The 18,392-nt window shown below is 39.2% G+C and overlaps 2 protein-coding genes, 1 long non-coding RNA gene and 1 pseudogene across 3 annotated transcripts; 3 read left to right on the forward strand and 1 right to left on the reverse strand.

The window, feature by feature from the left end:
* LOC109714089 lies at positions 1,730 to 2,989 on the forward strand. Its single transcript, XM_020238514.1, has 3 exons — positions 1,730 to 2,046; positions 2,474 to 2,798; positions 2,909 to 2,989. The coding sequence occupies exons 1-3, from the start codon at positions 1,730 to 1,732 to the stop codon at positions 2,987 to 2,989; spliced, it is 723 nt and encodes a 240-aa protein (XP_020094103.1).
* LOC109714091 lies at positions 3,993 to 5,699 on the forward strand. The gene is made up of 2 exons (XM_020238518.1): positions 3,993 to 4,503; positions 5,074 to 5,699. Exons 1-2 carry the CDS (start codon positions 3,993 to 3,995, stop codon positions 5,697 to 5,699), a joined length of 1,137 nt encoding a protein of 378 aa, XP_020094107.1.
* LOC109714531 lies at positions 6,273 to 12,747 on the forward strand. Its single transcript, XR_002217396.1, has 2 exons — positions 6,273 to 6,749; positions 10,869 to 12,747. It is a non-coding gene; the product is annotated as an uncharacterized LOC109714531 (long non-coding RNA).
* On the reverse strand, positions 14,466 to 17,856 carry LOC109713702 (annotated as a pseudogene).

Consider the following 18,392-nt stretch of genomic DNA (forward strand, 5'->3'; position numbering starts at 1 on the left):
CGCCAGACGGGCTTCAGCTCGATTCCAGCCATAGGTAACCAAGGGAGGCGCAGCGGCTCCCCTGATAGGGTTGGCTCAGGTTCCGACTGACCACCGCCTGTGCACCGCCCTCCTCTCCGCGACGGTTGGTCGATCGGGTTGGCTCAGGTTTCGGTCTCAGAAGGTGTTTCAAATTTGTATACAACGGTCTGTCCCCCCTCCTTTTCGTACGCCCAGCCTGCCCTGGCCTGTCCCGTCGAAGGCTCTGGGCCTGTCCTAGCCTGTCTCGTCTAAGGCAGTGGGGTTGGTGATCCCCCTCTCCCCACCTCCTGCCCGTTGATCGATGTTTCAAATTCGGGATGCCTACTTGACTCGGTCTTTGCTTCAAGTCCACTTAGTTTGGGACCTCTCTAAGGTTGACCAGCCCAATATTGCCTCGAGCTCGCAGGGGCCCACAGAAGCTTTTCCTCCCCCTCGTATTGGGCCCACTTCCTTGGGGAGTCCTGGCTCCACATTTAGAAGCCTGTCCGCTGCCTCTGACTCTAGCCCTCTCCTTCAGCGCATGCCGCTGTCTGCCACCACGAATAACGCACCTCGCACGGTCGATGGATTCTGACCGTGGGGTAGTATTCATGATTCAGATTAGTATGTATGTGTATGGGTATCAGGTATTGTGGGTCCATGACTTCCAATAGATGTAAGCATCTATTGTTAATTACTCCCGTGACATTGGGGCACCTTCAATTAAGAGACCTTTGTAAAGATGGGATTGAATGAATCGTATCTTGATTTATTGATTGAACACTAAGTATATGTATTAGGATTCAGTTGGATCTGAAGTTGACTAGAGTAAAGAAAAGGTTTTGGGTTTGGATTTGGATTCGGGTTTGGGTTCGGATTTGGTTTTAGTTTGGATTTGGGTTTTAGTTTTATTTGTGGACTTGATTTAGATTTTGAGTTTGGATTTGGATTTGTGAACTTGATTTGGGTTGGGTTTGGATTTTATTTGTGGACTAGATTTGAATTTTGGGTTCGGATTTGGGCTTTATTTGTGGACTTGGTTGGAAGATATTTTGGGGGTTGGTTGGGGATTCGAAATTCGAAATTGAATTTTGAATCGGTTGTTGGATGGATAGGTATTCCAAATTCGAATGAATGTGGTTGGTTCGGAGATTTTTGGGAGTTGGTTGGGAATTCGAAATTGGAAATCAAATTTTGAATCGGTTGTGATTTGTTGGAAGTTATTTTGGGAGTTGGTTGGGAATTCGAAATTCGAAATCGAATTTTGAATCAGTTGTGATTTGAAATCGAATTTCGAATGGGGTTGTTAGGATAACAGATATTTTCTAGAGTGTGGATATGGGCCTTCATTGATCGGGCTCACTTTAATGAAATTTGTTGGGCACAAATATTCAATAGGCTGAAATGAGGCCCGAATTATTGTATAGGTCTAAAATTTTAAAGGGCTTTCATGAGGCCCACTAACTTACATTTATGAATGGGCTTATTATAGATTTAAATTATAATTATTGGCCCCAACATGAGACGTAATAGGATTGTATGAGTCTGACTTGATTTTTTGATTATGATTAGGATTGTTTCATCCTAAAAAAAAATTTTTTTTTCACTTCAAACAGCCGCTTGGTGCGAACGGCTCCGCCCCCTGCCAAGTTTCTCTCCTACATGCATAGTCTACGTTTAGCTAACAAGAACAATGGGATGAAGAAAACTTCTCTCCAGAGAGCACAAGATGTCATGTGCAAGAAGCAACAAAATGGTGAAATCTGTCTCAAAAACAGCAAGTTCCTCCTCATCCACGCCGGCAGCCGCCTCACTCACGGTTCTCCTCTATTCAACTCCCAACCCGCGGGCAAACGAGGTGTCGCACCTGGACACTGGCAAGTCTTCCGCTGCAAATGATAAGATGGAATCTCCTAAGAGGGATCCTGCGCTCCCTCTCACCCGAGGTGAAATTTTGCAGATCAAGGTTTCTTGTGGTATTATCAACAAAGGAGCAGAATCTTCCATGGCGCAAACTTCCGTAGTACTCCTCCCATCCCCGGTCCAGTACTCGACTGAGATTGACCCTAGACAGCCTGCTCCCTTTTCGCTCACTAGCGCTTTGTCGGGAGGACCTGCTCAGGTCAGGGACTAGCTCCCGGCTTTCTCCTTTTTGGTGAATCCTCATCTTCATGGCCAGGAATAGAGTTTTTCATTTTTTATCGTGGAATGTTAGAGGGCTAAATGATCGGGCTAAGTGCACTGCTGTTAGGTTCTTTATTCGCAACAGCAAATGTTCCGTGATTTGTTTTCAAGAAACTAAGCTTTCCTTTATGCCTCAGCTAAAGTCCCGTTCAATCTGTGGTCCCCAATTCCAAGACTCGATTTCTAGATGCTGTCGAGACCAGGGGGGCCTACTAACAGCATGGAATACTGCTCTCTTTGACTGCCTTGAACATTGGGTTGGCGTTTTTTCGCTTAATGTTGTTCTCAGGAAAAAGGTGGATGGGGAAATCTTCCAGATTACAAATGTTTACGATCCCATCGGCAATACCCCGAAATTTCCTTCTAGGAGCTTAGATGTATTCGTGATCTCTCTCGAGGCTTGTGGGCCTCTTGGGAATTTCAATGTTTTATTCTCCCTTCGAGACAAAAACGGTTCGTCGTCTAACATCTCCGATATTTTGCTCTTTAGGGAAACAGTGAATGATATTGGGCTGATCGACCTTCCTCTCCTGAACAAATCCTACACGTGGTCCAATGGAAGGCGCACTCCGACTCTAGAACGTCTTGACCGGGCCTTCATCTCGCATGATTGGGTTCTCTCTTTTCTGCGCTCTACACTCAAGGCTCTTCCGCGGCCACGGTTGGATCATACCCCGTTGATTCTCACTGCCTATACATTTATGCCTCTTCCTCATCGTTTCAGGTTCGAGACTTTCTGGCTTCGCTATTCAACCATGTTTGTGGTCGTATCAAATGCGTGGTCTTATACTCCTTCGACCACTGAGCCAGTCGGCTGTTTCACCCAGAAATTGGTCCAAGTACATAAGGCTCTTCACACTTGGAGTCGAGGCCTCAATGCAAAAATTCAGAAACAGGCCACCACTTGCTTCATTAGATTGAATGGCTGGATATTGCCGAGGAGAGAAGGATGTTAACGAGTATGGAATGCAACCTGCGACCACTTCCTAAAGGAAAATATGAGGAGCTGTGCCTACAAGAGGAATTAAAATGGAAACAAAGATCGAGAGTGCAGTGGCTTAGGGCAGGAGACGCCAACACCAAATTCTTTCACCTTCGTGCTACCTACCGCAGAAACAGGAACCATATCTCCCACCTCTTCGACGGTACTGAACTCCACACATCCCCTGAGTCCATTGCTAATCATTTCTCCTTTTATCGAAACCAACTAGGAGTCGAGTTGCCTCCGCACACTGATATCAACTTCGCTTCGCTCTATGGCGATGAAAGCTTCGACCTCTCCGGTCTTCTTTCCCCCTTTAATATAGAGGAGGTGAAATCGGTTATCTTCTCTAGTGCCCCGAAAAAGGCGCCGGGATAGGACGGATTCCCGATGCTTGTCTACCAGCGTTTTTGGACCATTTTGAAGGAGGACATCATGGAAGTCTTCAATAGTTTCTACAATGGTTTTCCTTATCTCAGTGGTATTAATAACAGCTAGGTATGACCCATCCCGAAAAAACTAGAGGCCTCATCGGTGAAGGACCTTCGCCCTATCAGCCTGGCACATAGCCTGGGGAAAATTTTATCGAAAGTGCTAGCCTACCGTCTACAATCAGTTATATCCGATTTGATCAACCCTTACCGGGCCGCATCATTAAGGGGCGACACATTCTCGACAATTTCTTTACTGCTCATATCCTCAGCCATCACCTCTACTCATCCAAGCAACAGACAGCTATTTTTAAGATCGACTTTGAACGTGCTTTCGACCACATTAACTGGAATTTCTTACTGGATCTTCTCCGAGCGAGGGATTTCAATGATCAATGGATTCGCTAGATTTCATGTCTGCTGCAATCCACTTCTGCAGTGGTGCTCCTGGATGGATATCCTGGCACGTCATTCGCTTGCAAAAGAGGGCTTCGACAAGGCGGCCCCTATCTCCTCTCCTTTTTATCTTATGCATTGATGTGCTATACCGAATGCTACAACTTGCTGTCGCATCGAGCTCCCTTCCTGCGGTAGGCATAGGAAAGGTACAGGTTCACACCTTACAATTTGCGGACGACATACTCCTCTTCTTCGATGGGTCCAGCAGGTCTGTGACTATCATTAAGATCATCCTTGATACCTTCTCCGCGAGCTCAGGCCTTAAGATCAATTACAACAAGAGCTCCTTAATTCCGATTCACTTACCTAGTGCTCATGCTTTGGTAATGGCCAGCTCTCTTGGTTGCTCCATCCAGAGCTTCCCCTTAACTTATCTTGGACTTCCTCTATCTCCCAGGGCCCTTCATAAAGTGGAGTACTTGCCTCTAATTGAGAAGATCAGCAACCGTTTGGCTGGCTGGAAGGGAATGACTCTCTCAAGAGGCGGTCGCCTAATCCTTCTTAATTCGGTTCTCACCACTATCCCTTCTTATTATTGTTCAGCTTTTCTTTTTCCAGCTTGGGTTCTAAAAGAGAGAGATAAAATTTGACGAGGTTTCTTCTGGAGGTTCTGGAGGGGAAATAAATTAAAGAACGGATTCCATTGCCTAGTTAATTGGGAGTAGGTTTGCTGCCCTAAAAAAGTGGGGGGAATTAGGATTCGAAAGTTATAGGCAGTAAACGCGGCTTTAATGATGAAGTGGCTTTGGAGCTTCTATAATTCCCAAATCTTGCCTTGGGTATGACTTCTGAGGCAGAAGCATTATAAACGTCGAACTCTAGCTCTTACAAGATCTAAACTAGCTGGAAGTTGCCCTATCTGGAGAGATCTGCTCAGGCTAGCGGCACCTTTCCACACTTCTTTCAACTTCTCTCTCAGCAGCGGAGAGGTAATGCCCTTTTGGATAGTGAGAAGGTGCGGGGATCTTACTCCGCAATACTGATTCCCTATCCTTTATGCTACTTCAACTCATAAAGAGATCTTAGTCAAGAATTGGGTCCGCCGCTTCGCGTCGCATGCCACCCTGGGATTTAATTCCGCTCAATGTCCTGAAGAATCACAAGAGCTTCAGCAGTTGGCAGCATTGATCAGTACCTTAGATTTTTCTGCTTCCCCCAATGACTCGCTCGTTTGGCATTGGAACAACACCAAAAGGTTTTCTGTAAGAAGTGCTTATAATTTTCTTACTTACGACGGAATCAACAACTTCTCAACACTGTTCCTGTGGAAACTCAAGATACTGCTTAGGGTCAAATTATTCATGTGGCTAGCAGCGAAAAAAAAGGTCTTAACAACTGACAATCTGACCAAACGTGGATGGATCGGCCTTTCAATCTGCGTACTTTGCAACTCTGATGAAGATACTATTGATCATCTCTTGCTGCACTACACTTTTGCTAGATCTGTCTGGATGTGGTTGCTGCAAACTACTCCAACTGGACTTCTTTTGCTGACCAACCACTCCGAAGGGATTGTTGATCGATGGTGTCGACAGAGAAGGGCGGTGTTGGGGGAAAATAAAATTTTCTTTGATCTATGCTTTGCGGAGACCTGCTGGGAGTTATGGAAAGAGGAAATAGAAGAATTTTCGAAAATTGGATGATCCAAAGTCAAAACTTGGGGAAAAGAGTCCTTGACACAGCCACTAGTTGGAAATCTGTGCTCGGTCAATTAGTTTGCTAAAAAATCGGGTTTATTAAGTTTTTTTGGATTTGTTTAGAAAGTCCTGTGAGGTTTCTCTGTTCTAATGTGTATAGTTTCTCTTCAACTGCGAGAGGTATTTGCTTTGTGGAACTAACTGAAGGGTCCGAGGTCTTTGTACTTTTCTCTAAAACAGGGTTTATCCCGGTTTAATCAAAAAAAAGAATGAATCATAGTCTAATTGATTTTGATCATCCATTCCCGTCTACAATAGAAGAGAGGAGAGATACAATATGCTCTAATAAAAAATATGAGCAAAAATTAATGTAAAAGCAAAAAATATGAGCGGTAATCTATAAACTCTTATGAATCCCCGTTTCCTTTTGTCCACGTGGCAACATTAGCTTAATCTAATCTTCTGTGGACCCTACCTGTCATCTTAAGGCACTCTATTATTTAATTAGTGGGTGGGGCCCACCCAACTAAATTTTCCCATTTATTCTCCCCTGCTTCTAATTAATTTCGTCTTCCACCTCCGGCTCCTTTGCTCGCTCCTCTAGGTGCCGCTTCGACTCCTATTCCCTCTCTGGACGGACTGTTGGGCCGAGTTCATGGCCGGACTTCTTGCCGCCGCGCCCGTTCCCTTTGCCGACGCTTCGTTTCGTTCGCCCCCTAGATGCCGCTCCGACTCCTATTCCCTCTCTGGATGGAATGTTGGGCCGAGTTCATGGTCGTCCTTTCTTCCGGTCGCGCCGTTCCTGTTAGCGGCACTTCGTTTCGGCTTATTCATTCCCCCCGGTCACGAAAATGGCTCGGATTCATCCTCCGTGGTCCCTTCTTGCTGCCTATATAATATGCCTCTGTAAAAATTTTATTTGCAAAAAAAAAAAACCCTATTACTCTCTTTCTGATTTTTTCCATCTCTGATTTGGTAACGAGCCCTCCGCGGCCTTCGATTTCATCTCCGCGGCCTTCGATTTCATCTCCGCGGGCTTCGATTTCATCTAAAAAGGTTAGGTTTTGTTTTGTTTTGTTTTGTTTTTTAATATGCTCTTCTTCTCTCTTTTCTCAGATCATTCTGTTATATATCTAATCATGATCTCATGCCTTGCTTTTTCATTATTAAAACTGTTTCCTGATTTTTTAATCAAGGTTCTGAATCATTCGTGCTTGGAAATAATCATGTTTTCTTCCTGAGATATTAATGTGGAAACCTACTTTTGTAAACCTTGACAAATTGATTCAGCAATTATTACTTGATTTAGGAAAAACCTTTTTTTAGTTTAGATGATTGCCCTTTTTAGTTTAGATTATTTCTTTTGATCTACTGAAATGTTTAGGCCACCAAGGAAAAGTAGAACGCAGTAGAGATGCATCTCTTATAATTAATTTATTTTGGGTAGATATTAATTGTTCTAACAAGGGCTAAAATTAAACCTCATTATGAACAGCCGTGACAAATTGTTACAGCATTTGAAGTTTGCAATTAACTACTATGTTGGTTTTTAAATGTCTTTATAATTGCTTCGAAAAGCAATTTAGAAAGTTGTAGCCAGAAACTCCTAGATATATTTGTCTTTGATAAATAAGTGGCTAGGAACTCTTTTTTGGGTCCTCTTTTATTGTACTTTTTTCTAGAAATTTACAATATATAGTTTCTTTGACAAATTAAATACTGGATCTTTGTTATTTTCATGAAGGATTGGATTAGCTGTATATTTCTATTTGTTTTCGGATTAGAAAGTCTTAATTCAATGCAAGACTCTCAAACTACAGTACAACCCTATGGCCAAACAAGCACATCATATTATATCTAGATAAAGGAACAATGACCATCCATTTCTTCTACTATGATCACTAGGGAAAAGTTTATGTTCCATTATTGATGCCAATAAGAAAGAAATATTAGAACTCAAAAGGCAGAAAAATTAGTCGAACTTTGCCTGGATCAGATGATGCAGAATCAGAAAAACATAAACAAGCACTTGAAAGGAGAAATCACCAACCTGAAAAGAAGCGATCCGAGGTGATCGAATCTGAAATAATTCGATTCAAGCTCAAACAACAAATCCTAACTTTGAACCTGAGACCCAATTCACGGAATTGTGATGTTACTTCACAAGCTGAGAACCATTCAACAGTTAAGAAGACGATAAAAAGCATAATTTACGGCGGGGTAGCTAATTGGTATTTAACTTTGGAACTTAAAATAAGCATTTGTAACACTATAAATTGTTTGCTTGAGAAAGACAGGACATGATTGGAAATAGAATTTCTAACAGATTGGGTGTTGACAAATTAAATACTGGATCTTTGCAATTTATAAAGTTCTAGCCAGAAACTCCTAGATATATTTGTCTTTGATAAATAAGTGGCTAGGAACTCTTTTTTGGGTCCTCTTTTATTATACTTTTTTCTAGAAATTTACAATATATTCTTTCTTTGACAAATTAAATACTGGATCTTTGTTATTTTCATGAAGGATCGGATTAGCTGTATATTTCTATTTGTTTTCGGATTAGAAAGTCTTAATTCAATGCAAGATAGGATTGACCAAGCGAATTTGCAGTAAACTGCAGAATCCTTAGCATGTTAAGTTATTTTTAGAGAACTAATATTGGTTTTACTCCTGAGATTATCTCCTTCACCAATCAATGTGAATGATTAATTAGATATTTTTAATTGTTGGGTAATCCCATCACTCACTTGGTCTCTCTCTTTAACTCTCTCTCTCTCTCTCTCTCTCTCTCTCTCTCTCTACTGTGATCAGCTTTTTGAAGCACTATATCATAATCCTTCTTAGCTAAATTCCACTTTACTTTTCTGTGATTATACATTCAATTGGGAAGAAAGGATCATATTAGACTATCATTACTTCGGATCAAACAAAGTTTCAACCAATCAATCCATCAGTCGAAGCTAAAACCTTCCTTTGCTAATTCCGCTATGTTTCTGTTATTCCTGTTCATCCACAGTTTGCTAAAGCTGAACTTTTTATGCTGTGAAGTGGTAATTTTTTGATTTATTATTGGCCCTAGACCACATGCTATATATATATAGGAGTTTTTTGATTTATCTATATATCAATGCAATTTTATTGGTTGGTGCCAATGTGATGATGTCAAAGTTGAATTGTTGTGTTCAAGTTGTCATAGTAATCTGACTTTTTAAGCTGATTATACATTCAATTAAGACCAAATTTTTGTATTAGTCTATCATTACTTCAGTTCAAACAAATTTTCAACCAATCAATCTATCGGTCGAAGCTAAAACCTTCCTTTGCTAATTCTGGTGATGGAGATCGGTTTTGATCTCAATGCACATTTTTGTGAAATTCTTAATTTCAATACAAAAGGATTTGGTAGTTTTTTTTATATCAGTTTTAAGCAATTTTTTTGGCTCAATTATGAAAGATTTGTTTTTTAAAGAGAGAGCACTATTGAAAAATGGGATTTATAAGAGGAAGGGTTAATATTTGGATAAAATCTTTAGTTTTAGTCCTTTTTCTACTCTCCATCCGTTTAGTCATGCTTTACGATTCTTCAATATTAATGGAGATTAACTCTTCAATTCTTCATAATTGTTTTTGCTAGAAGGACAAAGAGGTATGTTGGCAGAGTTTTTCTTCATGTTTAGTGTGATAATTAGCAGAAATTTAATGATCATATTGGTGTCCCGCCTCTCACTGTAGGAAGCACTTACCATGAACAAGCATCTGCAAAGAGAGTAATTACTATTTTGATTGATTGATTTCTACATTGAGAACTGAATTAGAACTCAGAGAAGTAACTATTGCTAATTGCTATACCAAAGTCATGTAAGACTCCTCAGTGCCCTTCGAAATGTCCATTACTAGATTCGTAACTCATTCCTCTCTCTTCAGATTGCAGAACATTGGAAAATAAGTGCAAACCCTGAACCTTAGCACTTTTGCAAACTGGTGCCTGAACTTTCATTTTTGGCTGTTAGACGAAAAGGTCCCTCTTCTTAATCGGAGTTACTTATCACACAGCCAATTTGGTCGCTTCTATTGTATATAAATCTTCTAAAGCTTTTAAACATAAAGAAATCTTCTTTTTTTTTACTGGAACATGAAGCATGTGATTACATGCTTCTCTGGCGGCGGTGCCACTGTAAATTGCATTGGGGGAGGGAAGATTATAAGCAGTTTCAGTTTTTTTTTAAAAAAAAAAAAAATTGGATGTCTTTGGAAACGCAATACCTAAGTGGGCCATAATTGGATTTCTTGACTGACTATTTCCTTTGATTTCCTTCAGTTCCAAGAAAGGGTTTGATGATGTTTTCAATGTTTTTATTTTCTTATTTTTTTTACTACAATTTTCCTACCGCATAGTATATTTTAAATTAATGTTGGTAGCTTCTGACCAACAAAGATGTTATCTATATATATAGTGTGTATTTCCATTTAACCAGTTCCTCTTATCAATCTTGAGGCAGTTCACTTATTACTTTGTTGTTGCTTTATTATTTTTTAATACTTGATGATTTCAGATACTTTCTAATAAATTCTACGAACGTAATATTAAGCTTTTTATTTGTTGGCATTGGCGATGATGACAAAATGAATAATCTGATGATTAATATGAAAAGAGTATATACATGGTAAGGCAACTTGGATGGCATTTATGCAACCGTTGCAACCAAGAATTTCGTTTGACAAGTGATGAAGCAAAGATTGAGATAGTTTATATTTGTAATTACTTATATATTTGGCGATTATGACAAAATGAAATAAAATTACGGTTGAATGTCAATGAAGATTTTACACAATAAATTAACTAGGATGGCAATTATAAAATAATTGCAACTAGTTATTTTTGTGTGACCTACCTGTCTTACACGACGTTTTTCTCAAAGACTTTTGAAATGAGAAAAATATTATTGCTACTTGCTAATAATCTATCTATAAACTCTTATGAATCCCTATTTCCTTTTGTCCACATGGCAACATTAACTTAATCTAATCTTCTGTGGGCCCTACCTGTCATCTTAAGGCACTCTGTTATTTAATTAGTGGGTAGGGCCCACCCAACTAAAATTTCCCATTTAATCTTCCCTGCTTCTAATTAATTTCGTCTTCCACCTCTGGCTCCTTCGCTCGCTCCTCTAGGTGCCGCTCCGACTCCTGTTCCTTCTCTGGACGGACTGTTGGGCTGAGTTCATGGCCGGACTTCTTGCCGTCGCGCCCGTTTCCTTTGTCGACGCTTCGTTTCGTTCGCCCCCTAGATGCCGCTCCGACTTCTATTCCCTCTCTGGATGGAATGTTGGGCCAAGTTCATGGTCGTCCCTTCTTTCGGTCGCGCCGTTCCTGTTAGCGGCGCTTCATTTCGGCTTATTCATCCCCTCCGGTTACGAAAATGGCTCGGATTCATTCTCCGCGGTCCCTTCTTGCTGCCTATATAATATGCCTCTGTAAAAATTTTATTTGTAGCAAAAAAAACTCTATTTCTCTGCTGGTTGGGTATCAACTAGGATGGCAGTTACTAAATAAATGCAACCAGTAATTACCCCCAACAAGAAATACATAAGCTATTGAGAACATATAACTATACGTGGCACCTTTTCTCGATGACTTCTGAAATGATAAAAATATTATTGTTGACTATTGATAATACTCATTACATGTCTGAGCCTATAGTAAAAATTGAATTTTACTACCTGTTTATCTTTTACGATTTGCTCAAATTTCTACTACTACTGCTTATACTCCTTATGATGTATATTTTACTATTAGTTTAGGTTTGCATTTTTTTCCCCTTTTTTTTCTATATTGTTTCTTACTACAAGTTCTTATTGATATTTCTCTAGCTTCTACTAAATCTTAGGTGCTGCTTCTTCATTTTATTTCGCTTTATATCTTTCGATTATTGTGATGATGTTTTTTTTACTTTTATAATCAATTTTCGAAGATGCTGCTTCACTTGATCTTTTGCTACTATTGTTTCATCTACTGCATATGTGGATTGGAAAAAGACATTGCATATTTACTATTAGTTCTAATTCATTAATTCTTTCTTTTGTATACCGAATACTTTTCATTACCTTTCATTTATTTACATATAATTTCTGACGAAATCAGATTTTCATTAGTCAACGTGGAGGTATTTCCTTAATTTAGGTAGGTATACTTTCTGATTAAATTCTATTTCCTTTTCTTATATTTGGACTTTTGTACAACATACCTATCAGTTTAACTATCTTGCTTAATTGTGTGTTTGTATGAGATTTGTGTCTACTCTATCTGCCAGCTTAACTTATCTATCGGCTTAACTCATATTTTACAAAGTAAATTAACTAGGATGAAAATTGCGAAATAATTGCAACCAGTGTGTTCTGTATATTATTTTTTTTATTGTTGTGATGGTGTTTTCTTACTATTCCACTTAAAATTATTTGACTATAAGTTCTGCAACTTATATATTCTAATGAATTTTGTAAGTTGCTGCTTCACTTCATTTTTGTATTACTACAATCGCATATTTTTGGGACAAGCAGGTTAGTAACATTTCTTAACCAACTTTTTTTATTAGTCATATTTTATTCTTTCTTTAATTTTTTACTGACTATTGCCTTTTCTTTCAGCTAACTCTTGCACTCTTTCCTCGGCTTCTACAACTCTAGATTTTATTGTATCTATGGTCACTCCTGCTGCTGTTGAATTAACTGCTTATACTTTTATTTGTTTGTTACTCCAAATTTTTTAGTTTTTTTATGTATTTGCTATTTCGCCTTTAACTGTATTCCATATTTTATACTTAAAATAGTTGCTACTTTTATTATTGTGGTGATAGCTTATATGTTATGAGGAATGAAAAAAAAAAAAAAAAAATTTTTGAGAAATAGGTAGCTCGCTACTCGCTTCATTCATTAGGAATGAGAAAAAAAATGTTATACTACTATTTCTACTATTTACTTCTAAATCTTATGTGAGTTCATTATATTTTATACTTTGAAGTTTTTCAAGTATGCCAGACGTTTTGTTGTTTAAAGCTGCTGAATTACAATAGCTTTTGTCTAATTTTAACTTCAAGTGCTTCTTCCTTCTTTTGCCTATTGTATGTAAGCTGATTAAATTGCTTTAAGCCCTCTCTATTTAGGGATTTGTGCACTGCTAGAATGTGTGGCCTTTTTTTCGCAAACTTATGAGGCCTTCTTTATATATTTTTTTAAAATCATTATATATCTTCAAGTCTTTATGAAGAAAAAATTTTGCTATACCAATATTTGCCCGCCGCATCGCGCGGGGTCACTACACTAGTTAATATGAAAGCGCAAAAAAAATTATTTGAAGATTTTATTCTTTCACACATATTTTAATGCTTATTTGAAGGAAAGTTAGATAGGAGATCTTCGTGCACAGCGCTCATCTCGTGGACCGCGATATTTGTCTGGTGCACATGCGCGTATTTTTAAAGATATTAATCATCAAATAGAGTGTATGGTGTAGGGAGTATAGGTGTACACTCGGTGCAAGGGATAAATTTTCATTTCACTGGCGAATTGGGGATAGAGAGCAATCCCACCAAATCCGGGTGTGCACCGCGATTTCATGCTGGAAGAAGAGCAAATTTTCCATTTCCCACAGCGAATCTTTTTTTTTTCCTTTGTTTTAATTCCGGCTAAAATGTCGGTATGTCAACAGTCCCAATATATTTATATATATGTGTGCAGATATACACAATTAATTTAATAGTTATTTTAAATTAATATTAATTAGTAAATTTATATTTATTCAAAAATTATATTAAAATTTAAATATAAAATAATAAATTTATATATTTATTTTATTTAAAAATATCTGTCATATCATAACTCAGATTTAAATAGGCTATCGATGATAATTATGTAGTGTTTTTTCATATATACAATAAATATTTTATATATTTTTAAAATTTTGATGAGCTCAAAATCTAAATATGTGTTTTAAACTAAAAATATGAAAATATTAATCACTTTTAATTCAAAATTTAAAATTTAATTTTGATGTGCTTTAATTAAAAATTTTTAATTATTATTTAAAATTTAATATCAAAATTAAATTTAATTCGCGGTCGAGACTCAAATTTGATATTTAATTTCAATTTTAATTTTTAAAAATATAAATTTAAATTGAAATTTCAATTTTGAATTTAAGATGAAATAAAAATTGTTTAATCAGATAAGATTAAATTTAAAATCAAATAAGACTTCCTATTGAATTTCACTAATACTTAAAGTCCAATTGATCCCACACTATAGATAGTTCCCATCTCGATCAATTCACTCCCAAATTAAGCACAATTGAAGAATCCATTACCAAGAAAATAAAAGATACTGTAGAAAGAAAGAACCAAACCGAAAGAGACATTGAAGGCTCAAATTATCAAAGCTCAAACACTAGACAATTTATGTTTTGGATTCAAATTAAAGGAACAAAACTATATATGAGGGGGTTAAAATTAAGAATGAATACAACGCACTTACACACTTACACTGGGTTTCAAAAACAAAATCACGTTACAAGAATGAACATATCACTACTGGGTTTCAAGAACAAACTGATCACATATTCAAAACGCCGAAAGAATCACATCAACTCGATCTCTTAATTAAACGTACCAAAACAAAAATAATCGTGGGAGAAACATGCAAGAAGGACTTTATATATATATATATATATATATATATATATATATATATATATATATATATATATATATATGCAACACAAGTTTAAACTTTAAACTGACCCCCCATGCATGCGTGCGTGCGTGCACATGTGCGCGGCGCATGGACGAACTTAATTAGGCTTTGGAGGCCATCTCCATCTCCTCCTCCTCGTCGGGCACATTCTCCTTGGAGATCTCCTCGAGGGACATCCCCTTGGCCTCCGGGACGAAGAGCGTCATGACGAGGCCGAGGAAATTGGAGACGGCGAGCACGAAGAGGGCGTTGCGGATGCCGATCCCCTTGGGGTAGCCGCGGTCCCTGGTGTCCGGGGTCCTGCCCTGCGCGGCGTAGAGGAAGCCGAAGGCGCCGACGATGGCGCCGGCCTTGCCGGCGGCGGCGGAGATGCCGTGGCAGGTGGAGCGCAGCCTGGCGGGGAAGATCTCGGCGGGCACGATGAAGGTGGTGCTGTTGGGGCCGAAGTTGGCGAAGAAGAAGGTGAAGCNTACATCTTAATGCTGCTAATCATAATGCTTTCATATATGATTTGTTATGCCGCTAATAATAATAATACTTTCATATATGATTTGTTTGCAAAATAGATTGTATATATGTATTAGTCTCTTTTAGAATATCAAAGTTTGATACTTGCGTAGATTTGTTGGTTTTTTTAGTAGGAACTTTTTGATTTATCTATGTATCAATGCAATTTTATTGGTTGGTGCCAATCTGATGATGTCAAAGTTGGATTCTGTTCAAGTTGTCATAGAATCTGACTTTTAAAGCTGATTATACATTCAATTCAGACCAAATTATCGTATTAGTCTATCGTTACTTAAGTTCAAACAAATTTGCAACCAATCAATCTATCGGTCGAAGCTAAAACCTTCCTTTGCTAATTCGGCTATATTTCTGTTATTCCTGTTCATCCACAGTTTGCTAAAGCTAAACTTTTTATGCTGTGAAGTGGTAATTTTTTGATTTATCATTGGCCCTAGACCACATGCTATATATATATAGTAGGAGTTTTTTGATTTATCTATGTATCAATGCAATTTTATTGGTTGGTGCCAATGTGATGATGTCAAAGTTGAATTGTGTTCAAGTTGTCATAGTAATCTAACTTTTTAAGCTGATTATACATTCAATTAAGACCAAATTTTCGTATTAGTCTATCATTACTTCAGTTCAAACAAATTTTCAACCAATCAATCTATAGATCGAAGCTAAAACCTTCCTTTGCTAATTCTGGTGATGGAGATCGGTTTTGATCTCAATGCACATTTTTGTGAAATTCTTAATTTCAATACAATAGGATTTGGTAGTTTTCTTTTATATCAGTTTTAAGCAATTTTTTTGGCTCAATATGAAAGATATGTTTTTTTAAAGAGAGAGCACTATTGAAAAATGGGATTTATAAGAGGAAGGGTTAATATTTGGATAAAATCTTTAGTTTTGGTCCTTTTTCTACTCTCTATCCGTTTAGTCATGCTTTACGACATGTTTAGTGTGATAATTAGCAGACATTTAAGGATCATATTGGTGTCCCGCCTCTCACTGTAGGAAGCACTTACCCTGAACAAGCATCTGCAAAGAGAGTAATTACTATTTTAATTGATTGATTTCTACATTGAGAACTGAATTAGAACTCAGAGAAGTAACTATTGCTAATTGCTATACCAAAGTCATGTAAGACTCCTCGGTGCCCTTCGAGATGTCCATTACTAGATTTGTAATTCATTCCTCTCTCTTCAGATTGCAGAACATTGGAAAATGAGTGCAAACCTTGAACCTTAGCACTTTTGCAAACTGGTGCCTGAACTTTCATTTTTGGCTGTTAAATGAATAGGTCCCTCTTCTTAATCGGGGTTACTTATCACACAGTCAATTTGGTCGCTTCTATTGCATATAAATCTTCTAAAGCTTTTAAACATAAAGAAATCTTCTTCTTTTTTTTTTTTACTGGAACATGAAGCATGTGATTACATGCTTCTCTGGCAGCGGTGCCACTGTAAATTGCATTGGAGGAGGGAAGATTATAAGCAGTTTCAGTTTTTTTTTTTTTTTAATTGGATGTATTTGGAAACGCAATACCTAAGTAGGCCATAATTGGATTTCTTGGCTGACTCTTTCCTTTGATTTCCTTCAATTCCAAGAAAGGGTTTGATGATGTTTTCAATTTTTTTATTTTCTTATTTTTTTTTACTACAATTTTCCTACCGCATAGTATATTTTAAATTAATGTTGGTAGCTTCTGACCAACAAAGATGTTATCTATATATATAGTGTATATTTCCANCCAGTAGCCCGGGACGGTGCCGCAGAGCGCGAGGATGGTCTGGGCGCGGGCGATGCGGAAGACCTCCTCGATGGCGTTCATGGTGCCGGCCTTGGGGATCCACCCGACCTTGCTGAAGATGTCCTTCTGGAACAGGTTCTGGCTGTAGAAGGCGATGTCGAGGAAGAACCAGGTGGTGGTGGTGGCCAGCAGGTGGAGGCCGTGCCGGCGCAGGAACTGCGCGGAGAAGAGGCCCCAGTCGTCCCCGCCCACCACGCCGCGCTCCACGCGCTCCACCTCCTCGACGATCTCCTCGTTCAGCACCTTCGACATGTCGGCCGCCGCCTGCTTCGCGTTGCGGGCCACGAGCGCCGTGTACCGCGCGGTCTCCGGCATCTGCATCCGCCAGTAGTAGGTCAGCCCCGCGGGGACGGCCCCGACCATCAGGATGATGCGCCACACGTAGTCGGCCTGCGGGACGGTCGACCCGCTGGGGTCGGCGCTGAAGGGCGGCGCGTGGTACCTGTTCTTGAAGCCGGCCGACACGACCAGCGCGACGATCCCGCCGGCCAGGATGCCGAAGCCCTGCATGGCGAAGACGGCGGCGATGAAGGCGCCGCGGGTCCTCTTGTTGGCGTACTCGGACATGATGGTGGCCGAGAGCGGGTAGTCGCCGCCGATGCCGAAGCCGAGCCAGAAGCGGAAGAAGCAGAGGGTGGTGACGACGCCCTTGGCGGTGCTGCCGAAGGAGAGGCCGGAGGCGACGGAGCAGACGACCATCATGATGAGGGTGAAGCCGTAGACGGACTTGCGGCCCATCTTGTCGCCGAGCCAGCCGAAGAAGAGCTGGCCGGAGAGGGTGCCGCAGAGGGCGACGCCGTTGACGGCGGCGGAGACGTTGGGGGGCAGGATGCCCGGGGCCGGGTAGTTGGGGTCGAAGTAGTAGATGCGGCCCAGCAGCTTGGCCACGAGCGAGATGCAGAAGAGGTCGTAGGCGTCCGTGAAGAACCCCATCCCCGCGATCACGATCGCCTTGAAGTGGTACAGCTGCGTCTTCGCCCCGTCCAGCCTCGTCAGCACCTTCAGCTCCGTCCTCGCCATGCTTCCTCCTCCTCCTCCTCCTCGATCCTCTCTAATTGATTGATATATATATACACTGTATCGCACAGCTCCTGCATGCGATTAATTAGAAAGTTTTCACTTGTCAATTAATTAATTTTGAAAGCGCAAGGTGTCTGTCTTTGTTCATAACTAGAATTTCTAGGAAATGAAAAATGAAATTAGATTGTTTCATAATAAAAAATAAAACAAAAAATCATTCAAAATATTTATTTTATTATTGAAATAAAAATTAGAAGAGAATTTTAGAATTTTGAAAAAAAAAAATTGATTAAAAGAGAACGGAGAGATGAAAGGAGAGTACGTAGTTTATTTCGGAATGGAACAATCTCAAATTCAAAATCAGATTAAATTATAACAAAAAAATGAACATTTTTTTAAAAAAAATAAAACTTAAATCTAAATTTAATTTTTTATAAAATAAACGATAATTATCAAAATTAATAAATTTTATTCTGATTTTATAATCTAAAATAGACGAATCAAATTAAGCTGCCTTAAAAATTCTGTGTGTTGAATCTCCATAAAAATGGACTTACACAACCTATGATATTTCTAGCTGGTACTTGCACTGGATTGTCCTTTTTTTCT

This window comes from Ananas comosus, linkage group 8 (genome assembly GCF_001540865.1).
Source record: "Ananas comosus cultivar F153 linkage group 8, ASM154086v1, whole genome shotgun sequence".
Taxonomy (NCBI): Eukaryota; Viridiplantae; Streptophyta; class Magnoliopsida; order Poales; family Bromeliaceae; genus Ananas; species Ananas comosus.

Coding starts and splice junctions, on each gene's coding strand:
- LOC109714091 (XM_020238518.1), top strand. CDS start 3,993: ATGGATTCGCTAGATTTCATGTCTGCTGCAATCCACTTCTGCAGTGGT. Junction 4,504..5,073: donor AATTGAGAAGATCAGCAACC/GTTTGGCTGGCT, acceptor CAACTCATAAAG/AGATCTTAGTCAAGAATTGG.
- LOC109714089 (XM_020238514.1), top strand. CDS start 1,730: ATGTCATGTGCAAGAAGCAACAAAATGGTGAAATCTGTCTCAAAAACA. Junction 2,047..2,473: donor CTCCTCCCATCCCCGGTCCA/GTACTCGACTGA, acceptor TGTTGTTCTCAG/GAAAAAGGTGGATGGGGAAA. Junction 2,799..2,908: donor CCTTCATCTCGCATGATTGG/GTTCTCTCTTTT, acceptor TCATCGTTTCAG/GTTCGAGACTTTCTGGCTTC.